This window comes from Primulina tabacum, chromosome 1, assembly GCF_025594145.1.
Source record: "Primulina tabacum isolate GXHZ01 chromosome 1, ASM2559414v2, whole genome shotgun sequence".
NCBI classification, from domain to species: Eukaryota; Viridiplantae; Streptophyta; class Magnoliopsida; order Lamiales; family Gesneriaceae; genus Primulina; species Primulina tabacum.
Genome location: NC_134550.1, coordinates 28,147,271 through 28,173,763, shown reverse-complemented (window position 1 = coordinate 28,173,763; position 26,493 = coordinate 28,147,271). Strand labels below are relative to the sequence as shown.

The window sequence follows — 26,493 nt, the reverse complement described above, 5'->3', positions numbered from 1 at the left end:
CCTTGATTACAGCGCCACTATTGTCTATGCCATCAGGGCAATGGGAGTATGTTCTTTATACCAACGCTTCTAAACATGGTTTAGGCGCAGTTCTGATGCAAAATGACCAAGTCATAGCCTATGCGTCGAGACAGCTGAAAATTCACGAGAAGAACTACCATACTTATGATCTTGAGCTTGCAGCAGTAGTCTTTGCACTAAAAATTTGGAGACACTACCTATATGAGGAGAAGTGCAAGATATTCACCGACCATAAAAGTTTAAAATACTTCTTCACCCAAAAGGAATTGAATATGAGACAATGCAGATGGCTTGAGTTAGTAAAGGATTACGATTGTGACATTAGCTACCATCCGGGAAAAACTAATGTAGTGGAAGATGCATTAAGTAGAAAAGCAGCAGTCATCACTCATCTATCACTCCAAAGACCGTTGCAGTCCGAGATGCAGCGGTTTGAGCTTACAGTGTATGCTAGGGGCGAGGCCCCAAATCTTGCCACATTATCAGTACAGTAGACTTTGAGAGATAGAATTCGTGATGGACAGTCCACTGTTGAGCAGTTGAAAAAGTGGAGAGCTAGAGATGAAGCCAAGGGTCGGAAATTATATTCAGAATTGGATGGTATAGTTCGTTACCGAGATCGGTTATGGGTTCCTAGTGACGATTCTTTGAGAGATCTTATTATGAAGGAAGCCCATGACACCCCTTACTCCATCCATCCGGGAAGTACGATGATGTACAAAGATTTACAGTTGTTATATTGGTGGCCAGGCATGAAGAGGGAAATTTTGAGATTTGTATCCATTTGACTTGTAAGAAAGTTAAAGCAGAGCATCAAAGACCATTGGGGAAATTGAAGCCACTCCCTATTCCCGAGTAGAAATGGGAAAATGTCACTATGGACTTTGTTGTGGGATTGCCAAAGACTGTTAGGCTGCGTTTGGTTTGGAGGATAAAATAAACTAAAAATTAGTAAGTAAATGATAAAGAAAATGATTGTTGTAGGAATGTAATATATGGTGTTATGTTTGGTATGATTTTTAAGTGTAGGATAATTTTGAATTTTTTTGATGAAAAGACAAAATTGCCATTTCTTCTTTTTTTTTTCTTCTTCCACTCCGACGGCGGCGGCGGCGGCGGTCCGGCGGCGGCGACGATGACGGCGACGTTCCGGCAACGTCGGTGCGGCCAGCAGTCAACGGCGTCGACGGCTGCCGGCCGGCCGGAAGTTATCGGTCGGCGGCGACGGTCGGTAGTCCGGGGTCGGCTGGTTCTTGGCGGCTGCCGGCGGCGATCGGTCGGCATTCGGCGGTGGTTGTCTGCCGATGGCGGTGGCGGCGGTCGGTGGTCGGTGGCGGCGGTCGTGGCGGGAAGTGGTGGTGAGTTTGGATATAGGAGAAGGGTAAAATTGGAAAAATAGTAAGGATTAAGAGTTGGATAAATAATCCTAGGGGGTGAGGAGGTTTTATTTTAACCCAACTAATATAACCTAATCATTCATAGGAGGTATTGACTTGGTTAAATAATCACGCGTACCAAACGAGGGATAAGGTGGGTTAAAAAAAATAAACACACCTTATCACCCAAACCAAACACTCCCTTAAGGGATTAAATGCCATATGGGTGATAGTGGATCGTCTTACGAAATCAGCACATTTTCTACCTATTAAGAGGATATTCACCATGCTTCAGTATGCAGAGTTATATATTCGGGAGATAGTTCATCTGCATGGGATTCCAGTGTCTATCATTTCTGACCGAGATCCTAGATTTACGTCATCTTTTTGGAAGAGTCTGCATGCAGCGATGGGGACCAAATTATTATTCAGTACAGCATTCCATACTCAAATCGATGGTCTTTCAGAAAGCGTTATTCAAATTTTGGAAGATATACTGAGAGCATGCGTTATTGATTTCCAAGGCAGTTGGGAACCAAAATTACCTCTTGTGGAGTTCACCTACAACAATAGCTATCAATCATCTATCGGGATGGCTCCTTTTGAGGCACTTTATGGAAGGAAATGTAGATCTCCTATTCATTGGAACGAGGTTGGAGAAAGAATAGATATTGGTCCGGATGTGATTGAAGAGACTGCCGAGCTTGTAGTCAAAATTCTTGAAAAAATGAAGACTGCACAAAGCCGACAAAAGAGTTATGCGGACAAAAGACGAAGAGACTTAGAGTTTGCAGTGGGCGACCATGTATTTGTGAAAATAGCACCTATGAAGGGTGTTATGCGTTTTGGCAAGAAAGGTAAGCTTAGTTCAAGATTTATTGGTCCGTTTGAGATTTTGGAGAGGATACAGGACACTAGCTTACAGAGTGGCATTGCCACCAACGCTTTCTGGAGTTCACAATGTGTTCCATATTTCTATGCTGCGGAAGTACATGTCGAATCCATCACATGTACTAAATTATGAACCTCTACAATTGACTCCAAATATGACTTATGAAGAAAGACCTGTCCAAATCTTAGCAATAGAAGAAAAGACTGCGAAACAAAGTCATTCTAATAGTCAAGGTCAAGTGGCTGAATCACTCAGAAGAGGAAGCTACTTGGGAAACCGAGAGGGACTTGAAGAGTCGCTATCCAGAACTATTCGGTAAGTTCTAATTTCGAGGACGAAATTTTATTTAAGGGGGGAGGGAATTGTAAGGTCCAAAATTAAGACAACATAATCCAACTACATGCAAATCTAGGAATATGAAAAAATAGCTAATTAATTGATTTTAATTGCTAATTGATTATGTGACATCATTCTTAAATGTTAAATAGGATTTTATTGTCATCATGCATAAAACTGTATTTTTAAGGATTATTCAAGTTTCGATCGGAGAACGAAAACTGAGGGCTGAAAAACGTAAAATGTTTTTATTAAATAATTATTTTAAATTGTTTAAAATAGGGTTGATGGTCTTTCATTTTTTTGAAAATAAGGGGTTTTTAGGTGATTTTATACGCCGGAACGTAAATTTTATCGGTGTTGGCTTTTCAATAAAAATACGAACTTTTTGACAACCCGAGTAATAAATTCACAAACCTGTTTTAACACATGTAAAATTTAAATTTTAAATATGCACTTAATGGGCCTATTTACCTACCTAATAGGCGTAAGCCTTATTAGTAGCTAATTAAAACTATTTAAAGTGTTAATCACCTAACCCCAACCTACATACACACGGCCACACTTTCAATCAAATTAAAACTCTCTCCACCACACAAACACATGACAACACACGCCAAAGGCAAGGAGAGAAATCGAAAATTTGTTCTAGGAAAAGTCTAGTCAAGGTCTTGCCCCGTTCTTCGCGAATCGTCAACGTATTTTCGTGCGTTTAAAACGCAAAGACACGTCATATATCTCCTTTTCTCGTCTATCACATCGTATTAATGTTTTTAATTATGATTGCATGAAAACATGGTGTTCTTGTTGCTATTTTTGGATTTATTTATATGCATGATATAATCTAACGGTTTGATGCTACGATTCATGTTTTTCAAGTACTTAGGGGTTGCCATGATGTTAAGACATAATCAAATGATGATTTTACACGTTTTAAAGAAGTCCTAGACACACACCCAACACTACACATGAAGGAACAAGAGGCGGGATCGATAGTTGCTGTCATGGGGTTTTGGGGTTCGGTTTTCTTGTTAAGGGGCTGTTTTGGTCTTGGCATGGGATCAAGGCTGGCCAAGGGCTTGGTTGAGTCAAGGTTAGAATCCTAGCCAAGCTAGGACTCGGGTTAGAGGGCTGGAAGGAGTACTTGTACACAAGGACTCCTACCCGAGAATATGGTGCAGAATCGCGCATGGGGTGCGCAGCTTGTGTTTGGGGAGGGGCTTGGTCCAGGGCTCAGGGGTTGGACTAGGGTGTCTCATTAGGGTCCTAAGAGGGTGCACGACATGTTGGTTTAGGGGTTGGGGCGTCGGCTTGGGTCCTAGACACCAAATCGTGGAGTCCATCCACCTTGGGAGTTCTCGGCCAATAAGAGGTGTGAGTTGGGGGCTTCGTTTTTTATTTGGGGCTGGTTCCTAGGGGTTCCAAAGGTCCAGTAGGGTGTCTTAGGAGTGTTGGTCAGGGTTTGGTTCAACTTGGCTTCAGGGTGGCTCGACAAAATCAGGACATGGCTCGGGTGGGACTTTTGTAGGTCACTTTAGGGTTTCCTAACTAAAATAAATTGAAAAACGGCTCACGGGGGTCGAGTCGTGGTTCACGAGGGATAAAATAATATAAAAAGACTAAGTTTTGAATTTAAGAATTTTATATTAAAGTTTGGGATTTTTCGGGATTAAAACACCGTCAAAACGATTAATCACGAATTAATTAAAAACCCTAGGTTTTAAGCTAAATAAAATTATGAGAATTTTAATTTAAGCTTAAATGATTATTTGGGACATGTTAGAGTTAATGAATTCAAGGAACAGTAAAAAACGTGAAATTTTACGTCCAGGGGTAAAACGGTCTTTTTACACCTAAAAACTAGTAAGCGTCATGGAAGTGCTCTAAAGGTTGTTTTTATGATATTATGATTATTTTTAAATTTTTATGAAATTTTACATGATGAAATTATGAGTTTTAAATGTCTATTTGATTTTTATGATTTAAGGAAGACATTTAAAAGACATGTTATATGCTTGGTTTCAAAAACAAAAGGTTATGTTATGCATGATTTTTATAAAGTAATGAGAATGTAAAACATTGAAGGAAGTGAAGTAATTGTGACTATTGAGGTATGAGGTTTGAGATAAGAATGGAAATATCGTGAGGAAAAAGGCCCCAGAAGGAGCCCATTTATGGAAAAAGGCCACAGAGGGAGCCCGACGATCGTATTTCTATTCGAAAGAGGATAAGCCAGGGCCTAGTTGACCGGTGAGAGTGTTGCTGGTGTCCCCCGCCACCCAGTACTGCGGTTTCATGTAGATGGATCCATCGACTTTTTGAGGTTTGAGGAAAGTCACAATTAACGATCTGAATTCAATAAAGGAAAAAGGAAAATGTTTATGATCATGAAAAAGGTTTTATGTCATGTCATGTTGAGGAAAAAGAAATGAAAAAGTTAAGGTTTATGTTTGCATGTCATGAAAAAGCTATTTTTACGTAAAAGTATTTTCACTGTTGCATGCGATTTTATACGTATTATTTGTTATAAAGATTATGGTGTGTTGAGTTTTTTGACTCACTAGGTGTGATGGATGTAGATGAGTTTGAGGGAGGTCTTGATGGATAAACTAACTGGACTGAAGGTGCACACGACCCGAGGACCAGCGCTTCTACTTTTCCGCATTTATGATTCATGATTTACTTTAAAGATTTTAAGACTATTTTTTTATGCTTTTCAGAGATTTTGAGAGGTTTAGTATGGGATATACTTTTCAAATTTATTGCTTTTTAGGTTTTGTAATCATTTGACGATTTCATTTTTATGACTATTTCACTTGACTTTTAAAATGCTAGTTGGTTGATGTTTTATTTTAATGGGTAAAATATTTTATAAACATATTTTTATATGGTATATGCACATGGCCGAAAATATGATTGGGAAAAAAAAATTTCTTGTACTTTTAAAGCAATAAAAAGGCAGACGTTTCAATTCTATCTTCAGTATCTTCTTGAAGCAAGAAAGAGAGAGTTCCTCTCCAAAAGCTGAGAAAGTAACGAGGGCAGCCAACATCTCCTCTTTAGAAGTATCAGAAAAGTATGAGATACCTGCGCATGGAAGGAAGAAGGTTGATCCAAATAGGGCAGTATCAATTGAAATAGATACATCTCCCTGGGAATATATGATTTTCCCTTCGTCAACTTTAGCTTTTGCATAAACTCCAAGAGAGCTGTTTTGTAAATAACTGCTGGTGCTTCCAGAAACCTTATAAGACCAGACGTCTCGATGGCTTTGAACATGTTGACCAGATTTTCGTCCTTGATTGTCAACACTGAAGCAAAATTTACTTGATAAGCATTGAGTGTGTAAGCTCCAGCCATTTTTCTGCAAGTAGAAAAGAGTTCGAAGTAGATTTTGCAGTAGACTGTGAATACGAAAGAAAATAGTAGCTAGTATGCGAAAGATCTGAAAGCGTAAAGATGAAATGACTGAGAAAGGACGGTTAAAATCTAGAATGTACAGCCATCAGAGAAACACTAAGGACACGTGTCAATATGTTTACGGTTGAATTTGAAAATTTTAGCAGAGAGTGTCAGATACGCCAAAATTTTAAAAAGTAACTAAAATAGCCGGGCTGTCCAAAGCGGTTACTAAAAATATCAGAAGAGGGTTTGTCGTCTTATGATAATATCTACTGAAAGTTATGAAGTACTGAAATATTTTCAGAATCTTGATAGAAACCAGTAGACACACTGTTTTATCAAAAAGACAAACCTTTTCTGCTTCTGATAAAGCACAGAAAAGGAAAAGACAGAATAAAATAATATTCCTCCTTAATTAATGCAACTAAAAAATGCAAAAGATACGATATCCAAGGGAATGATAGATGACTCTTGAAATTCGTGCAAGATGTGACCGGTTGGACGTCTCTTTAGCTTCCCAATACTCTATATAAGTACCTGCAATCTCACAAGTAAGGTTATGTATACAAATAATAACAAATCACAAATGGATGATGCAAAATTGCTCTCGGAGTCTTTTCCAAAGACTGATTCAGTAGAGGAATTGCAAGGACCATTTCCAGCTTCTCGTAAGATGATGTCTGAAGACATCCTTTTTCAAGATATGAAAACTTGGAAGAAATTCCTTAGCCTGTAATATGAACAATCAGTTAGATTATTCGTTCTTAGAAGGACTAAGCTGCGGAATAACCCCTTTCACAAACCATGATCACGCAACGCGAGGGGATTCCAACAGAGCTTAGTTAGGTTCCTGCTGAAGTACTTTGCAGTACTTCAAGCTGCTGATATAAACAAAATGTAATATATTGGACAATGTAATGCATCTGGTTTTATGAATGAAATATTCCTATTTTTGTCATATCTCTGTTTGTCTACTGCTTTTTACTTAATGCAAAATAAATAAATAAATAACACGAAATAAACAGAAGAAAGGATGAGAAAAACTTAGTCTGGATAATTAAATGCTCGATGACTCTTCGTCTTCCTCAAATCTTGTCTATAAAAGAAGATAACTTCTGCTCGTAATACATTTGTATTCCAATGGATTGTGAAAGCAGCACTCATGTTCATCATCCTTCATGGACACCTCAACGTTTGCAAGAATTAAAACAAGGTGCAGAAGACTTCATCTTTGCAGAGGTTATGTCCATTTGGACTACTGCTCATGACCTTCAATTAATCAATACCGGAGAATTTCATGCTTCGGCTAAACAGAGGTCACTTGCAAGGAGGTCCAAGAGGCTTGCTCGAGTTGATCACATATCCGATCTGGTCAAGGATGATGTGCTGAACCACATGCTGCTGTCAAGGGAGTGAGAGTTGCTTGACCTAGTTGCCAATGCCAAAAACTTTCGGAATATTAGGAGTCATGATTTGAACAACTGGTTTACAATGTGGCAAGATGCTGTAGAAAGAAGTTTGAGTCAAGTTGTAAGGCGTCGATTTGATTCTTAATAAAATATCAGTAGTTGCCACAAATTGTCTCTTTTTTCTTATAAACAAACTGATATTAGTTGAGTAAAAGGCAACTGGTAATAATCAACAAACTGATATCAACAATACTCAAGTTAAATCCCAAGAACATTGCGAAAATAAGAAAACTTATTCTCAGGCAGATGCTTTGTAAAGATATCTGCTGCTTGTTGATCAGTAGAAACGTATTCCAGACGAATGTCATTCTTCTGCACATGATCTCTAATGAAATGATATCTGATATCGATGTGCTTTGTTCTGGAATGAAGTACTGGATTTTGTGTGATTGCTATAGCACTGGTATTGTCACAGAAGGTGGGTGATTCAGAAGCTTGAACTCCGTAGTCTTTAAGTTGTTGTTGTATCCAAAGAATTTGAGAGCAGCAACTTCCAGTAGCAAGGTACTCTGCTTCTGCAGTAGACGTAGCTATGGAAGTCTGCTTTTTACTAAACCAGGAGATTAGCATATCACCAAGAAATTGACAAAAACAACTTGTGCTTTTCCTGTCTAATTTGCAACCTGCATAATCAGCATCTGAATATCCAATAAGATTGAAAGATGAATCATTAGGATACCATAAGTCGACATTTTGATTGCCCTTTAAATATTTCAGTATGCGCTTAGCAGCAATGTAATGTGACTGCTTAGGATTAGATTGAAATCTTGCACAAATACAGACATCAAACATAATATCAGGTGTAATGCCCGAGATTTTGATTATGATAATCCGAAATGATTTGGGGATAATTGATATGATTATAGACAGAAAGGATCGGACCGGGAAAGACGAGATAATGCATGAAAATGTGCGAGGAACAGTAGCCCTCGCGCATATGCGCGACGTGGGCAGAGGACCTCGTGCATATGCGCGAAGTAAGTCGCGCATATGCGCGAGACGTGTAATAGGCGGAATGAGCCACTCATCCTCTTGCATGTACGTGTATGTATATATATATATATATGCACGAATTCTTCAGAAATTTAGGAATGAAGAATCCAGAAAGGGCCGAGGAAAGAATTGAATTATTCTTACGCCTTTTGTGAGAAATCCGTCCGTCTGTTTTTGAATCCGACTTCAGTACTGTGTTCCTATCGACGCAGGCTACAACTGGACGTAAGTTTTACTACGTTTTGATATGATTTGAAATTATGGTATTGTCAGAATCTGATATGATTCTTATATGATGTTCTGGTCATGTTAGACATCGTGTAATCGAAACCGGACTGAAGAATAAATACCATATGAAATTGTTATGATTTTCGGAAGTTATTTTGGAATCGATTTGATATCAGAATTGAATTGTTATCAAATATGAGATGTTAGAATTGATATCTGACTGAGATGATATTACTGGGTATATTGAGACTATGACGTTGTGCTGTTGAAACAGAATTTGATTGAATTCTGATTATATCCAGTGTTGTTTGAGTGGTGTATTGATACGTACCCTCGATATTGTTATTGTCAGATTGAGTATTGACAGGCTTTGAGTTCGAGACTTCGACAGAGTCAGAGTATCAGAAAGAAATGTATAAATTAATGTTGAGTTGGGATTGCACAACTCGAGTGAGGTTTGACTCGAGTCTCCCTAAATCACATACTTAGTTATTACATTGATATTTGTAATTGATGAGATTGATGTTTGTAGTTTATTGATTTATAGCCACTGCATGTATTGACTACTGATACGCTAGTCATCGGCTGATTCGCCTAGTTACTGTATGCATGTATTGACTGCTGATTCGCTAGTCATTGGCTGATTCGCCAAGTCACCGGCTGATTCGTCTGGTTATTGGCTGATTCGCTTAATTACTGACTTATTCGTCTAATTATTGGCTGATTCTCTTAATTACTGGCTGATTCGTCTAGTTATTGGCTGATTCGCTTAATTCTTGACTGATTCGTCAATTCTGCGGCTGTTTCGCCCAGACACTGGATATATGAATTATATCGATGCCGTTTAGGGTTGATTCATTCCTATCGACTGAGATTCGATATAATTATCAATATCCAGACATTGGGATCCCTAGATTAGGAATGAGTCGAGTCTGAGACGACGCGTTGTTTGAGTCAAGTCTGATACGACTAGTTGATTTACAGTTTTGATATCATACATGTTTGTTGATTGGCTGCATGTGAATGATATTTGTTATATGCTTTTGTATATGTTTTTATATGATTGCATGTTTACATTGTTTATACTGGGATATTTATATCTCACCGGAGTTATCCGGCTGTTGTCTTGTCTGTATGTATGCATGGCAACAGGTGGGACAGGTTCAGGGTCACAGAGGTGAAGAAAGATCGAGTTAGAGTGGAGACTACGGACTTGGACTAGAGTCAGGGTTTAAACACTTGTTATATAGTTGTTAAACCTTAGTTGAGACTGATTGTATATAGTGCAAGATTTGTACTTTTAATACTGACGTGTATGTTAAGATGTATGCCATTACGTTCCGCATTTTAAAAAAAAATTTAGACCCTGTTTATTATAATTTATTAAATTAGTCCCAATGACGATTAATAAGATGATTAGCGTCCGGGTCCCCACATCAGGTCTACTGGCAGTAAGATATAACAATGACCAATAAGACCACAATACTGAGTTATCTATACTGAAATTCTAATTTCATCCTTGTCAAGTTTAGTAGATGAGCTCATAGGAGTAGAAGCAGCAGAGCATGTTTCCATGCCAAACTTTTTCAGTAGTTCCTTAGTATACTTAGCTTGATTTAAGAAGATTCTAGTATCAAGTTGCTTGATCTGTAGTCCTAGGAAGAATGTTAATTCTCTCATCATGCTCATTTCAAATTGTTCCTGCATCAATTTGGAGAACTTTGAACATAATTTGGGGTTAGTTGACCCAAAGATAATGTCATCAACAGAAGTCTGTTCTAACAGAATGTGCTTATTCTTAACTAAAGTGAACAGAGTTTTGTCTACTGTTCCGATAGTAAAATCATGATTAACAAGAAATTGTGAGAGTGTGTCATATCAAGATCGAGGTGCCTGTTTTAAACCATACAGGGCTTTGTGTAATTTAAATACATGATTTGGTAAGAAATGATCGATAAAATCTGGAGGTTGTTCAACGTAGGCTTCTTGCAGTAGACCATTTAGGAAGGCTCTTTTCACGTCCATCTAATAAACTTTGATATTTTTGAAAGCAGCAAAGGCTAAAATTATTCTAATCGCCTCAAGCCTTGCTACTGGTGCATAGGTTTCATCATAGTCTATTCCTTCTTCTTGTCTGAAACCCTGAACTACCAATCTTGCTTTATTTTTGACCACAGTGCCTTCTTCATTTAGTTTGTTTCTAAACACCCACCGTGTTCTAATAACAACTTGATGAGTTGGTCTAGGTACAAGAAACAAACTTCATTTTTTTTAAATTGATTCAGCTCTTCTTGCATAGCTTCAATCTAACTGGGATCCAGAAGAGCTTCTTCAATTTTCTTTGGTTCATTCTGAGAGATAAAAGCAGCATGCATATATTAATTAATCATTTGCCTTCTGGTTCTTAATGGAGCTGCAGGATTACTAACAACCAAAGATGGAAGATGTGATTTTCTCCAGACAAAAGGGTTTAAAGAAATTTCTTCCTAGGTTTGATGGATTCGAATCAGGCTCAGCTAAAGCAGTAGCAGGTTCTGGAATGTTCACTTCTGGTTCTGGTAAATCCGGTTTTTGAGCAATTGGTCCTACCAGAGGAATATCTGGTTTTGGATTTGAGCATCTTTAACACTAGGTTCTGCATCATCTTCACCTATCCAATTCCAGATGAATCCTGTCTAACCTGTTACTTAGATTTGACATGTTAGAAATTCCAGGAGCACTGCTATCTTCATCAAAGACAACATGAATAGATTCTTCAACATTAAGAGTTCTATTATTGAAAATTCTAAAAGCTTTGCTTACTGCTGAATATCCAAGAAATATTCCAGCATCTGATTTTGAGTCAAATGCAGACAAATAATTTTTACCGTTATTGTGAACAAAACATCTGCAACCAAATACATGAAAATAAGATACGTTAGGCTTACTCCCTTTCAATATCTCATACGGAGTCTGATTGTGCCTTTTGTTGATCATTGTTCTGTTCTGTGTGTAGCATGATGTGTTGATTGCTTTTGCCCAGAAGCGCTGAGAGATGTCTGCATCTGCTAGCATTGTTCTAGAAGATTCTTTAAGAGTTCTGTTTCTCCTCTCAGCTACTCCATTCTCTTGAGGCGTTCTGGTAGCTGAATATTCATGATGAATGTCCTTTTCATCCAAGTATAATTCAAGAATCTTGTTAGTAAACTCAGTTCCCCGATCACTTCTGATTTTAATGAAAAAAATAGATTTTTCATTTTGAATCTTTTTCAGAAGCTTGACCAGGACACTACTAGTTTGATCTTTTCCAGCAAAAAATATTACCCAAGTAAATCTAGAAAAGTCATCAACAACAACAAGTGTATATTTCATTCCCCCTAAGCTCATGATAGGGATTGGACCAAACAATTCCATATGCAATAATTCCAAACACCTTGAAGTTGATTTACTACCTTTATTCTTGAAGCTAGATCTGACTTGCTTACCAAGTTGATATGCAGAACAGACATGATTCTTAACGAAGTTTATATCAGTCAAACCATCAACTATATTCTGCTTCTTGATATTATTGACTGTCTTGAAATTCAGATGATTCAATCTCTTATGCCATAGCCAATGTTTATCACTAAGAGAGACAACTAAACACGTAGAAACGTTAACATGATCTATATTCCATGAAACTTTGTATGTGTTGCCTTATCTTTTTCCAGTTAATACAGTAGACTCATCGGCATTTTTAACTGTGCATGTGTGCTTCTGAAAAGCCACAGAGTAATCATTATCGCACAGTTGACTGATGCTAATCAAGTTGAAACAAAGATTTTCAACCAATAGTACATCATTGATAGTAATGTTACCATGGATAATCTTACACTTACCCAAGGTTTTACCTTTTGAGTTATCCCCAAATGTTATCTTTGGTCCAGTACAACTCATTAATTCTGATAGTAGATTTTTTTGTCCAGTCATGTGTCTGGAACATCCACTGTCCAGATACCATGTGGAGCTGCTGATTTTGGTTTTCCTCTCCTGTTCCTGCAAACACAAATTTTAGTATCTAGTACCCAATCTATTTGGGTCCAATCCTTATCAGTACTTTAGGAACCCACATTTGTAAAATTCTAGGTGACCTTGTACTTCGGGTATCCAAAGTGGTGTGTGCAACAGAAGATCTGCTATTTCTAACAGAATGCATCTTAGAATGTTGTTCTTCCCTTCTGTTTTTGTTGTCTGGTCTGTATCTCTCCTGAACAGGTCTAGAATTATAGTGCTGGTAGTTTTTAACCTTCTTAGAGGGTTGTCCTCCTGAGTTGAATCCTCTTCTGGATCCAGAACTCTGGTGAACTCTTCTCTTCAGTTCAACATAACCCAGACCGGAATGCTTCCTTCTGTTTGTCTGAACTAGAGTCCTTTCAACTCGAACAGTTGGTACTTCAGGTTCATATACCACACTGGATTTGACAAAGTGAATGAATTTTCCTTTGCCTTTATCCAGCTCTGGCTTAGTACTTGTTTCAGAAGTGCTTTCATTATTGCTGAATACGAGACCACTCTTGTCAGCAGATTGCTTCTGCAATTCCTGCATCTTTTCTAAGGAAACAGAAGACTTGTTCCATGCATTTACCAAAACAGATAGCTTCTGGTTTTCAGACCTCATTGTTTGGTAATCTGCATTCACTCTTTCATTCTCAGTTCTTAACTTACTCATCTCAACTTTTAAATCATTGCAGCTGTTCTCTTGCAAGCAAGTGAACTTACTGACTTGATATTTTAAGTCTTGATTTTTAATCTTAACTTCCTCGAATGATTGAGAAAGTCTTGAGTACTCTTCCACCATGTCATGCAATGCTTTAATTAAATCAGTTCGTATAAATTCGTCAGAGTCAAAGTCAAATACCTCTCTAGATATCGAGGTTGGTTCAATATCTGCCATGAGACATTTGATCTCTTTTGCATCACTTTCGCTAGAATGACTTTCTGAGTCAGAAGACTCAGAACTAGAATCCGCCCATTTAGATTTGCTTTCCTCAGCAATCATCGCTTTGCGGTCTCTTCTGAATTTATTGTCATTCCTCTTGTATTCCTTTTTCTTCTGATCATCCTTCTTGGGCTTTGGACAATCAGTAATAAAGTGACCGATCTTTTCACAGTTAAAACACGCCATGTCACCAGGTGGTGAATCCTTCTTGAAGTTCCGGTTAGGGCTTTGGTATGCTCGGTGATTCTTCTTCATGAATCTGAAGAATTTCTTCACAAAACGAGACATAGCATTATTAATGATCTTTTCAGCAGTCTTTTCAGAAGTGCTCTCAATGATGGTAGCAGGTAATGCTTGTGGAACAACTACAACAGCAGCATGAGGAGTAGTAGTAGCAGCAAGAGCCTTGGTCGGTAGATTTGTTGAGGTCTCTTCTCCGCTTCTCACTTCCAGTTCGAACTCATAGGCTTTTAAGTCAGCGAACAAGTATGTACCTCCAACTTGTTTAGATCTTTAGAGACTCTAATAGCCATTTTTTTAGCGTCCCATTCCCTAGGTAAAGCTCTCATTACTTTGAGTGCTATTTCTCTATTGCCATACTCTTTCCCAAGAGCTGCTAGTTCATTGACCAGGCTACTGAAACGTTCATCAAACTCATTCAGAGTTTCTCCAGCTTTCATTTTGAGATTCTCAAATTTCTGCATTGTTATATACAGTTTATTCTCATTCATCTGCTCATTTCCTTCAAAGATTTGGATGAGTTTTTTCCAAATCTCTTTAGCAGTAGAACACATCTTGATCTTGCTGAAGGTATTTTTGTCGAGGGTTTTGTTAAGAATGTCCTTCGCAACGTTATCAAGATTGGCTTTCTTTTTATCTTCGCCAGTCCATTCACTTCTTTGTTTTTCAACCATCTGGGGTGCTCCCTCAGCAACAGCAACAGCAACAGCAGTGTTACATTTTAAGATCTACAAAGGACCATCTGAGATGACAAACCACATGTCATCGTCTTGAGCTGCAAGATGAACTTGCATCCGGATCTTCCAGTCATCAAAGTCTTCTTTTGAGAACATGGGAACCTTGCTGAAATGTGTCATATCTGTTGTAAATATAGAACAAGAAAAATCTGCTCTGATGCCACTTGTTGGGGATCGATATAGAATTTAGAGGGAGGTGAATAAACTCGTTCTTTTGACGGTCATTTTTGCAAAGGGTGCTAGAATCATGTTAGAGATTATAGCTAATCTTGTTCAAGAGTAAGTCCAGCAGATCACAATAAATTGTGCGGAATCGATCCGATGGAGTACGGTGAAACACAATAAAACAGTAGGCAGTAGACAATGGTTGTTTATGGAAGTTCGAATATAAAATATTCTACGTCTCCCCTTCTTCTGTTTCCAGAAGGTATCACTAAAAGACTTTGATTTTTACAGTACAATACTTGTACACACCCACTTCAGTAGGACTTATCCTTTGCCTACTGAAACTCTTAGTTTCTCAATACGATAAAACGAATACAGCAAAGTTCTGGAAAAGACTCTTTTTCAGATTACAAACTCTTCACAAAGATATAGTAATGTGAATATGATTGTAGAGAGAGTAAGAAACAGTCAGCACAATATGATCTCAAAAAGATCAGATAACTAATGTGAAGCGTGTGCTGCTTTTCTATATATTGAGCTTTGAAGATGATAAGTAAGTCTGAGTGCTCAAATCGACGTTCGTATATAATAGAATGTAAACGTTGTTTCGGTAACCTATTAACATCGTTGATCTTGTGTATTTATAGAAGTCTTGAATCCAATGTCTATAAACAAAACGGATTCTTTGACTTCTGATAGAATCAGCTTTATTACCTAAAAAGGTTCATGCAAAAAGTTTCAGAACAATCAGTCTTGTTTCATACCACATTTGGTAAAACGAATTAAATGAGTTTGTTCAGCATTAATGATGCATTTAATACTCGTACTTGGTAGAGTAACGGTAACATTTAATAAGATCGATAAATTCTGATTTAGCAAAAGTCAAGTTCTGCTTCTGTTTATCTAAGTCGATAAGTGCTCGAAGAGTACTGCTTTGTTAAGGCGAAACGAGAACTTCTGCTTTTATACTATCTTCTGGTTTTACTAACGCGATATTTGATACTGATTTTGACTATCATCACCACAATTAAATTAAATCTATCAAAATTAATATAAACTAATTTAACCGAATTTTTTTGGAAGTTAGCTGAACCGAACCTAACTGAATCAAATTGATTTATCATAAAATCGAAATCGATTATTTCGGTGGTAGCCAAATTAACTATTTTTTTTAAAAAATTTATCTAACCCACATCAGAAAAATCCTATTCCCCGAAATATATATTCCATTATACCAAACGTCGACTCTAATTCATTATATTTCAGTTACTTTTTTTAAATTTAAAAAGTGAAGTAGACTTTTCCACCCTTTGAATTGCTTCGATGATAAGTCTAAGCTCGAACTGATTTGTTGTTACGTACGTAGTTGTTGGGATCAATTCAGGAAGAAATTTATGGCGAAGATGACGATTGTTCAGAAGAAGAGGATTCAGTTCCTCCTCTTCGTTGTTGCCATCATTGCTCTCAGCATCGCAGGTAATCCAGTTGTTGCTTCCTTTTCTCTGTGTTTTCCCCTTTCTTGTTTGTCGAATTGAGAATTTAAGAAACTTTTTAGAACCCTAATTGGATTCGTCTTATTTTATTTTGTGTTTTAGTATATCGATTTCAGGTGTAATCGATCGATCTGACAATGATTGAAGCTGTTTTGTTTGATTATGAGAATACTTGAACCATGCTTGTTGAATTGAATCTTAATATTAATCACAGCCTAGTAGCATGTTGTGTTAGTGCTATATTTCGTACAAACGTTTTTGAAAAATCTCACCTTTTGAACTAAAAACTATATATACTCAGAAAAGGGCCGACTGTTCTTTAAGATTCGCCAGTTTTTAAGTAATTCTGCTTATAGTTGCTGAATCGCGTTTCATGTATCCAGACTGTTAAATTAAACAGCCATGTGAATTCATCCCCAGAGAAGCAATTTGCTTACGTAATGAGTAGAGTAGAAAACTAATATTTTCAGATTTAGTAATTCGCAACACATGGGCTGATGATGTTCATTTTGATCATATGACATATTTTCAGCATAACAGATTTGTGGGGATGTGATTTTCATTTTAATAAATAAATGTAATAAGGTGATCTGAGAATGCATTCAAATCTGTGATTTTTTTGTTACACGCCTCATAATATTTGATTATTCTCCCGAGATCCACAAAACATCAAATTATATGTTATTAACCTTCTATCTTAGTCTACTCTCCAAGTTTTCAGGTTCCAAACAATTAACCAATTAATTGCGTCGGAAAGCAAATCAAAAGCATTACAGCCAATTAATATAAATTACTTGGACAAATCAAAACATCAGAATTCAAATTATCAGTTGAGATATGGGCTGAACTTATACTAGCAAGTTAGTCAAATGAAATATCGAGATTTTATAAAGTAAAAAGAAATGTAGTGTTTGACAATGTTTTCACCGTTTTCTCCGTTGTTTTGTCTATTTCTACTCCCCAAGCCATAGTTTTTTAATTGGCTAAGATGTGTAACCCTTAACGTCTGATGAGTGGAAATATGGAAGCGATTATATGATTCCAAATGGTGCCTTAACATATATAAGTAAAGTTCCTTCTGTACCTAAGTACGCCGCAGGTTCACTGGAAATCTGAAATAAATATCTCATCATGTCCTAATGCAGGTCCTTTGGACTTTCTTTATTCGTATGTTTCTACAGGTCCACTGGAAATGTAAAATAAATAGTCTTCAGGTGCCGTTAGATAAAGTCCTTTGGACTTTTTCTTTATTCTTCTGTTTCTACAAGCTGGCTCACGTACTTCCATGTTTGGGTGAGTATTGTACTGGATTTTATCTTAAAAATTCTTCACATTTTTTAAAGATGTCCGCACTTTTAACATGGCTGGTCTCTCGATATTCAATACCTATTAAACCTCAAACAACAACCAAAACAATTAAAATGTGGTAAAAATTAACAAAAGACTTAATTAAGTTGCGAGTGCAAAGCTGACTATCATTGACCCCACGTATCTATTATTAAACTGATTCATCTTACTGTACTGTGGTAAATCAAATTAGGTCCCCATTTCTTAACAGGGATTTAGGAGTGCTTTCCATTGAAAACACCAAACAACATGTATTTAATTTGTCCCATGGATATAATATGACATATTTAATCCGTTCTTCTCTAGTCTGCTTTGAGACATATCTCCCTTTTTCCATTATATTCTACCATGCATTCCGAGTTCCAATAGCTCCATTCTTATGTTCTCTTGCCGGTATCTTCTGTTGCCCCACCATTGACAGATTCGTGATGTGCTTGAGAACATGCTCCATTCCCGATATGGAGTAAAAAACTTACCGTTGAAATTTTTTTTATTCTTGATGGAAATTACTTTTCCTAAAAGTTTGAGCTCGCACGAAGAGGCCCAGCAATATTTTTTACTTTATTTGCCTCCTCACGTTTATGCTGGAGATTGGGAGTGTTAGAACCATAAGTTTCTTTCAATATACAACCATATTCAACTAAACAAAGAAGAAATGAAGCTTGAATTTAATATCATAAACTTTAAATATAGTTCCCAGAGGAGATCCTCTGTACAAAGAGATTTCACTCTCTTTTCCCTAGTCTATGATAGTACACAAACTCGAGAAAAGAAAATAACTGAATGCCTAACTGTTGTCCCATCCTTCACGTTTTATATCTCTTTCCCCTTGGGCTTTTCCCAAACCCTCTAGAATAAACGTTTCTATTAATGGGCTTCTATCCAATTTTTCCCTTCTAAGCCCAATTCCCGAGTCTGTAACAGGGAGCATATGTCCAGACTTATTATGCATTTGGTCGGTTATTGGGTAACCAAGGCCTAGAAGCAACCACCTGAAAGGATGAGACCAATTCATTGAAAATATCAGGTAGATCGCACTCCCAAGAATCTTGAACTTGTGACCTCCGGATTCTAATACCATGATAAAAAACCTACTAGTCTACTACTCCCAAAAGTTCAAGATTATAGAATGTCTTCAAACCATAGTTTTTATATTTTTAACAGTATCATATAGGATACAATATCTTGAATGATGGGTTAATCTGGTTCACCAGCAGATGGCACTCTAGTTTCTGTCTGTCATTTGCACTAATCCTGAACATAAACAGTAGCATCGTATTTCTAAAAAAAAAACAATAGTAGCATTTTAGGTTACCTCGACAATCTTGGGATTTATGTAGTTGATGATTAACTACACAATATTTATAAGTATTGTCTTAATCGTATATCATGCAATTCTGGAAGCTCCAGAGGATCTAAGAATGTTATTGATAGTAAAAAAATTGTATTATACTCTCCTCTTCGTTGTTTGAAAATAACATTGTTCACTACCAAAAACGTTGGGTCCAGCTACGACCAGAAACGTTGTTAAACCCATCAAAAATATGGTTTTTGCGATGTTTCCGGGAAGCGTTGCAATTTTTACCGTCACTGACTCCAGCAATGGCTACGACCAGAAACGTTGTTAAACCCATCAAAAATATGGTTTTTGCGATGTTTCCGGGAAGCGTTGCAATTTTTACCATCACTTACTCCAGCAATGGCTAAAACCGTTGCTGAATCAGCGATGGTAATAAACAGCTGTTGAATATTAGCCATTGCTGAAGTCAGTGACGGTAATAAACAGCCGTTGCAATATTCACAACGGTCTTCTTTGAAAAAGCCATTGCTAACCCTTGCTAAAAATTGCAATGGTTTGCTACAAATCTTCGCTAAACCCGTCTAGTTCAATTGGAAAAGGAAAGACATTTACAATTGTTTAACAAAACCGCGACTACCATAGTCAAAACCGTTGTTAAAGCAACGGTTCTGATAAACCGTTGCTATTGTAGCAACAGTTCTGATAAATCGTTGCTAAATATTGCAACGGTTTATCATAAACATCATGAAAACTAGAACAATGCCAATAGAATTGGATCAGTTTTGTGACGGTTTTTGGCAAATCGTTGCTATTTTTAACGATTAATATCTTATAATGCTGGATATTATTTTTTATAATGTTATATATTCTTATGTAATTGTATTTGTTTAGTAAATTATAATATATATTTGTTGTAAATTATTTTTTAATAATAAATATAAATCAATAATAATAAAATAAGCATATAATAATAAAAACACAATTTATTAAATAATCACATACATAATACTAATAGCATATCTAACATACAACCATAAAAATATTATATCTAACAAACAACAATAATTTCGCTCAAATGTTTAACATACAACAGGTAAAACATAAACATATTTAAAAATACAATATCTGAAAACAGTAGCAACACTTTACAAAGCAATTGTGCCGCAAATGTTGGATCTGCGTTAATATGTAAAAAACATGAAAAGATATGTTATTCTGTACAAAGATCACTTAAAAAATGTAAAAAAGGAAAAAAAAGGCTTCTACCGGAGCACCGAGGCGAAAAATGCCAAGGAAAATGGCGAGTGGAGGGTTTATATAAGTAATTAGTGATGGTTTTAATGCAACCCTCTGCAACGGTTTTGTTATAATACCGTTTGGCCCAATTGGTTGTGGTTGACCGTCACTAAATATTGCAACAGTTTTACCAAACCGTCTAAGTTTAACCGTTGCTAAATTGGGCCAAACGGTAAAAAAAAACTGCACAGATAGGAGGTCGTTTTTTTTTTTGAGTGTCCTTGGTTTGTTAATGTCGATAAAAAAAGGGATTGTTTGCTATTTTCTTGATTGGAATAAACTTGGAAGTTACCATAAATCAAAATATCTGATTTTATGGTCCTGAAATCAACCATTGATTGCTATCTAGTTTCCTATGTATTTGTACATGCTATAATCCTTAATCCTTTAATCGATAAGAAAAATTCAGTTTCTTGTCTCTATTTTTCTTCTCTCTTTTTACTGCAGTTATCTTTATGTACCTTTTGTAGCTATGTACCTTTTGTAGCGTTTAGCATTACAATATTTTGTTTATTTTTTTTATGAAGCTGAAAAGTGTAGACAATTGGTTGGTGAAGAGGCTGCATCGAAAAGTGGAAAATTTACAGTCTTGGATTGTTTTGATGGTAGCTCTGGAACCCTTTCATGTTTGGTAAAAGAAGGTGTAAAACTCTATTTCTACAGCATTAGGGTTGTTCATGTAGAGAGCCGAAGGAACCAAGCAATCGAGACTGCCTTGGCTGATGCACTTAACCAAGGCATGACTGCTACAGACGCAGCCAAAGTAGCCCAGAAAGAAGGAGCAAAGGCAGCAAAACTAGCAACACGGAAAGCCAAACGCATTATTGGCCCTATCATTTCTTCAGGATGGGATTTTTTTGAAGCTATTTACTTTGGGGGAACTGTAACAGAAGGGTTTCTTCGGGGAACGGGTACATTGGCCGGAACCTACTCAATTGGTTTTGTTGGAGAGCAAAGATTTGGGAGATTCGGTTATTTGGTTGGAAGTCATTTGGGAAGTTGGATTGGAGGAAGGATTGGGCTGATGGTGTACGATGTGGTCAACGGAGTTCACTTCATGCTGGAGTCTATCAGATCGGTAGAAACTCAAGTTTACGATGATCCATCAATTGATAAAATTATTGAACCTAACGAATTTGAAACTTCAGAAGCAGTTGAAGATTCCCGTGTAGATGAACAGAGATGGAGCGCTTCTGATGAGTCTAACAATTATGAGACTCCAGCTGCTGATGAGAGCTTCAGTGTCGATGAAGAATTATAATCACAGTTTAAACAATATTATTGATTACTTTTTTCTTTTCCTTTTTCTTTTTGGTTTAATAGTGTTATATAGATGGAAATATACGTATTCTTTTCCCATCGTTTTATGAGAACCAGATAATACTCTATTTCTAGTAATCTTATTCACGGTGGTGTTCAGTTCAAATTCTCGCAAGGACGTCCATGTTGGTTCTTGTATTTGATTGAGCAAGATGCTGTCAAGAACAACCAACTTATGCAGAGAGGAAATGAAATATATCGAGTTTTAGTTTGAGCTTGGTAACTAAGGAGTTATTAAATTTACAAGAGGAAATGAACGATATTATTGATGAAGCTCGAGCATCGTCGTGAGAGCCGGTAGTGGTTGAGTTCAGTGTTAGTATAATGGTGATTACTCTAAATGCAAAATCCAAAGATCCAAAATTGATGTAGGACATGGGGGGATTATAAAAATATATGTCCTTACATAATCAAATTAAAATTGGATTATTTAATGTAGCGTCGAAGGTGTTACATTTATGCTAGCATCTCATTATGGATTTAGAACAAAACCCCCATCTAAGTCTTAAAATGCCCAAATCAAATACACTTTGAATCCTTTAAAATGTCTAAATTAGTCACGAGTCACATAGATTTTTCTGAGAAAAATCATCGTATTGAGCTAAAAACACCCAAAGGAAGGTTTAGTAGAAACTTGAATAACCTTTATGATTATGAATAAAGTTAAGAGCCTCAATCAGTGATGAAAATGGATCGGATTTTCGCGACCCGTCTGAAATTAAAATCATATCCAAAGTTAAACGAGTTTTACTCAAAAGGGTAAAAAAATTAATAAACTGCTTAAACTTTACTTTAACAACTTTTAAGTTAGAGTATCGCAGTCATGCGTACTTCCTTGGACATACTCCGTGCTGTGTGACACCTACTATTCATGCTATTTGGCGACGAAATTTTACTCGAATACTCTACAATAACAAGATTCTTAGTACATGCAGTTTCACACTAAAGTCAGACGACATCAAGGAGGAGTTAACAATCAAGAAATTGATCCATGTGAGCAATACTTGCTTGTTAAGGAACTCTCTCTATATAGACACATTGCAAATTCATTTTCAAGGATTGTATTATTCGACGATGTCGTGTGAATTTGGCTGAGATTGATTGATTGATGTATCGACAGACTTGTGCCGCGCGTGAGCATGCCACGGGTTCAAATTTCTTAGCCAAAATGATGAACAAAGGATGAAAGGGAAGCCCAGTTTGGATATTGATGGTGTTGAGATTATAGATTATATAAAAGTCTAATGGGAAAAGACTGGTGAGCTATGGTGATACATCAAACAATGTTGAAACCTTTGGTGGCCACCCAAAATCGAATACGATCGACCTCATAATGCATTGGAAGAAGTCTGATTCACGTCTCTAATAAATGCATCACTCCAAGGGAAATTTCATTTCAGAAAACGACTATATTTTGCTGCTCGATCGTATTTTCTTCAGGTAAAATATTTCGAAAAATATCATTCGACTTAGATGGAAATATAGACGTGTGATTAAGGGGTTTCTTGATGGTGCCATCCTATAGATTTTAGTGAAGAGTGATTGTACGTGTATTATACAATATTTCAAGTGGCAGGAATTGGAAAATTAATAATTTACATGCTCATAAAGCCAAATTTGTTGCATATCATCCCTCTTGTTGGTGATGTGCCGGAAGGCCTTCCCTTGTGGATTTTAAATCCTCGAACGACGGTAACCTCATCTTTTAAAAACCAACAAAAAAGTGCTTCTGAAAATATATATATATATATAGATATTCTCCATCCATACCGTTTGCAACTAAGATTATTTTGGTACTACCTTATTAGAGTAGACCCTTTGATTAACGGTTTTCCAAATAATTGGTGTAGCTCGAGATGAAATTACGATTATTTCCTAATTTCATTTATTACAAAAGCAAAACTATTAGGTAAATTAGTCATTTAATATGACCTTTTTTTTTAACCATGAGATGTTTTCTTATTAACCGAAATAACATTAACTTTGTGTCATTTGGTGTTTTTTTATTTACGAAAATATCACTCGTCTTTGTAAAATAATAAAGTTATGTATATGTGACGTTTTGCTGAATATTAGTTTACGAAAACACTACATTTTTTATATTTTTTAGTCTTACAATTCATTTTTTTATTTTCGTTTAAAAAAACAAACTGTACTAGCACGCAAAACATATACGGGAGTACAAGTATTTATAATTATACAAGTTGTAAAAGTTTCCACTTTTGATTTCTCCATTAATGTGCAAGATTATTTAACGTTGGGAACCGAAAGAATCAATTTACAAGTTGATGGATTTTTGGCATATCATTAGGAAAAAGAAAAACTATTTCACCACAAAATTATGATTCTCCTTCAAAAAAAAAATTATTCTCCCAAAATATTGGACTAGAGAGATATATTTTTTTTTAAAAAAAAAAAACGAAATAGAACTTCATTTACTTGAGTTTGAGATATTAATTTTAAAAAAAGGAAATAGAACGTCATTTACTTGAGTTTGATCGTCCTGTAACTTGTAACTCAATGAGAGTGATAAAATAATTATATAGGAAACGTGTGAAGTATTACATTAGCAATCTTGATAAAAAAACGACAAATTATTAAAAATTAAAATATACAAGACTATGACCCAATTTTAATAATATAGAAAATCAAAATTACAGTGACAAACATATATAATAAAACTTGCAATTTTACCACTAATATATGCATGCATAGTCTCCGAGTGTTGTACAAAATTTGATGTCTCGCCAGCAAGCTCCATGAACAAGTTGGGACAATAGGAGCACTTGATGATCGTGTTGCATCTGGGTTTTCTACACGCCCAAACGCAGCGGAAGTTTAAAAATTTTGTTTATTTTGACAATCAAAATATGTTTTGCTTTGGACGCTCGTATGATTTTAACAAAACATTCATAGGGAGTTTAAAAGTTATACCTTTGGTGAATAAATCACGTGGCACCAACTGATCCGGTATGACGGATCTAGCTCTTGATGAATCCCTACGAACTTTCTTCGATGAACTCCTTTCTTTTCTTCTAATTAGGTCCACGACTTGATGATCTAATTCTCTTCTAATTTGCACTAGAAAATATGGAAGATATTTTGCGTAGGAGAGAAAATAATTGAGAGACGACTCAAACCCTAAAAAACTTCAAGGTGGCCGAAAATTTTTCCCTTTTGAAATGGAGGTTCACGTGAGTTTGGTGGTGGTGGGGCTAGGATTTCACTTGCATGCTTTATTTATAGTAAATCCATAGCCTAATTACATAATTAACATTAATGGGCTTGATTTAATTAATTGGGCTAGTCCAACTAATTCAATTAATTTAATCAAGGTCCATTAAAATTTTAATTATTTATTATGTTGGACTTGTACTCCTACAAGCCATTAAACATATTACCCACCATATTTAATTTATTAATTAATCAACTCAACTTTTGAGCTTAATAAATTAAATACATTATAAATTCAACATTTGAATTTATTATTTAAATTATAAATTCAACTACTTGAATTTTCATGTAAATGCCCGTATTTCGTATTCATAATTTTGCGGAATTATAAAAATTTTTCTAAATAAATAATTATCTTGTCTTGTTTAATTAAAATAAACATGTAAATAATTTTTAACTTTAAAATAACAGCGGAAGCGAATAATGTTTCAACCAACAATTTAAAAATAAAATAACGTAAACATCGATTTAAAATAATCCAACGTATTAAAACTGAATTTGAATAATAAAAAGTGCATAAACTAAATCATGAGGTCCTCGGGTTTACTACTGCTGTCTCAAGATCGCTCACTGGTCCACGCCCTCCGTCTCGGCCTCAACAATACCTACAACAATCAAGTCTAGTGAGTCTAAAGACTCAACATGTATATATCGTGAATAACAAGTAAATATATCATAAAATCGCATGCAGCATAAAAATAAAGTATCGTAAAGCGTACGGTGAAAAGCGTATCATGAATAATTATAACTACGTGCATATCTGAAAATCATACGTAAAAGCTTTGCTCAACAGAGCTCTGTCATAACATATCATAATTTTCTGGTAGAGATAATGTTTCTAAGCAAGTGGCCCATAACATAGCGTAAGCGCCTGATCAGACTAAACCACAGTGTACCGGGCGGTAGAGATCAATCACAGCCCTTGGACTGGATGTCCGTACCCATACATAATCATAAACCGGTCGTAAGTCACCGGGCAGAGAGGTCCTCGGTTGTTCCTACGACTTCCAAACCCATAAGCATAAGGTGGCCACAAGACATATCGCATATATCTCAAAAATAAATATTTTATATTTTTATGCACGTAATATAATTATAATCTTATTTTTACCGGATGAGTTGGATCGTTCCCAGGCTTGCTGCGACTTACTACTAATATGTGACACATGAAATAAATCTTAACTTGACAAAATCTTAACAATAGAACAAAAACGAGACGATTCGGACTAACAACTTGATTTTTAACCATGGCTTCGTACCAACCCGAACCAACATTAAACCGACGTTTAACCATGATTAAAAATACCCCAAACATACTGAAAAATATGCATAATAACTGTAAAACACGAAAATGGGCGAAAGGAATCCAAAAACATAAAACACTCTTTCGAGAGTCATTTTGGCACCTTTCACCGTAAATTCTCGTACGACCTCTAAACTCGACCGAATCACAAACGTCCAAAAACATGACTTTCCTAACTCATTGAGGTACTGTCCAGTCCAAGGCCATGGGCTAAAAGCCAGCCAAGAACTCAAACCAACCTCATGAACCGAACAGCAAGTTGCTGTCAAATTTCAGCAGGAGCAGCTTGTGTATTTGAGGGGAAATTCTGAAATTTAGTGACCAAGGGCTTGAACCACCACCCAAAGACTCTTACCAACATCCTAAGGCATGGCTTGGACCATG

The 26,493-nt window shown here is 36.3% G+C and overlaps 1 protein-coding gene across 1 annotated transcript; it reads left to right on the top strand.

Annotated features, from left to right (window-relative positions):
• Positions 1-16,261: 16,261 nt before the first annotated feature.
• Positions 16,262-21,786, top strand: LOC142543422 (uncharacterized). The gene is made up of 3 exons (XM_075650674.1): positions 16,262-16,292; positions 17,491-17,602; positions 20,780-21,786. Exon 3 carries the CDS (start codon positions 20,992-20,994, stop codon positions 21,511-21,513), a length of 522 nt encoding a protein of 173 aa, XP_075506789.1. The 5' UTR covers positions 16,262-16,292; positions 17,491-17,602; positions 20,780-20,991; the 3' UTR covers positions 21,514-21,786.
• Positions 21,787-26,493: the final 4,707 nt, after the last annotated feature.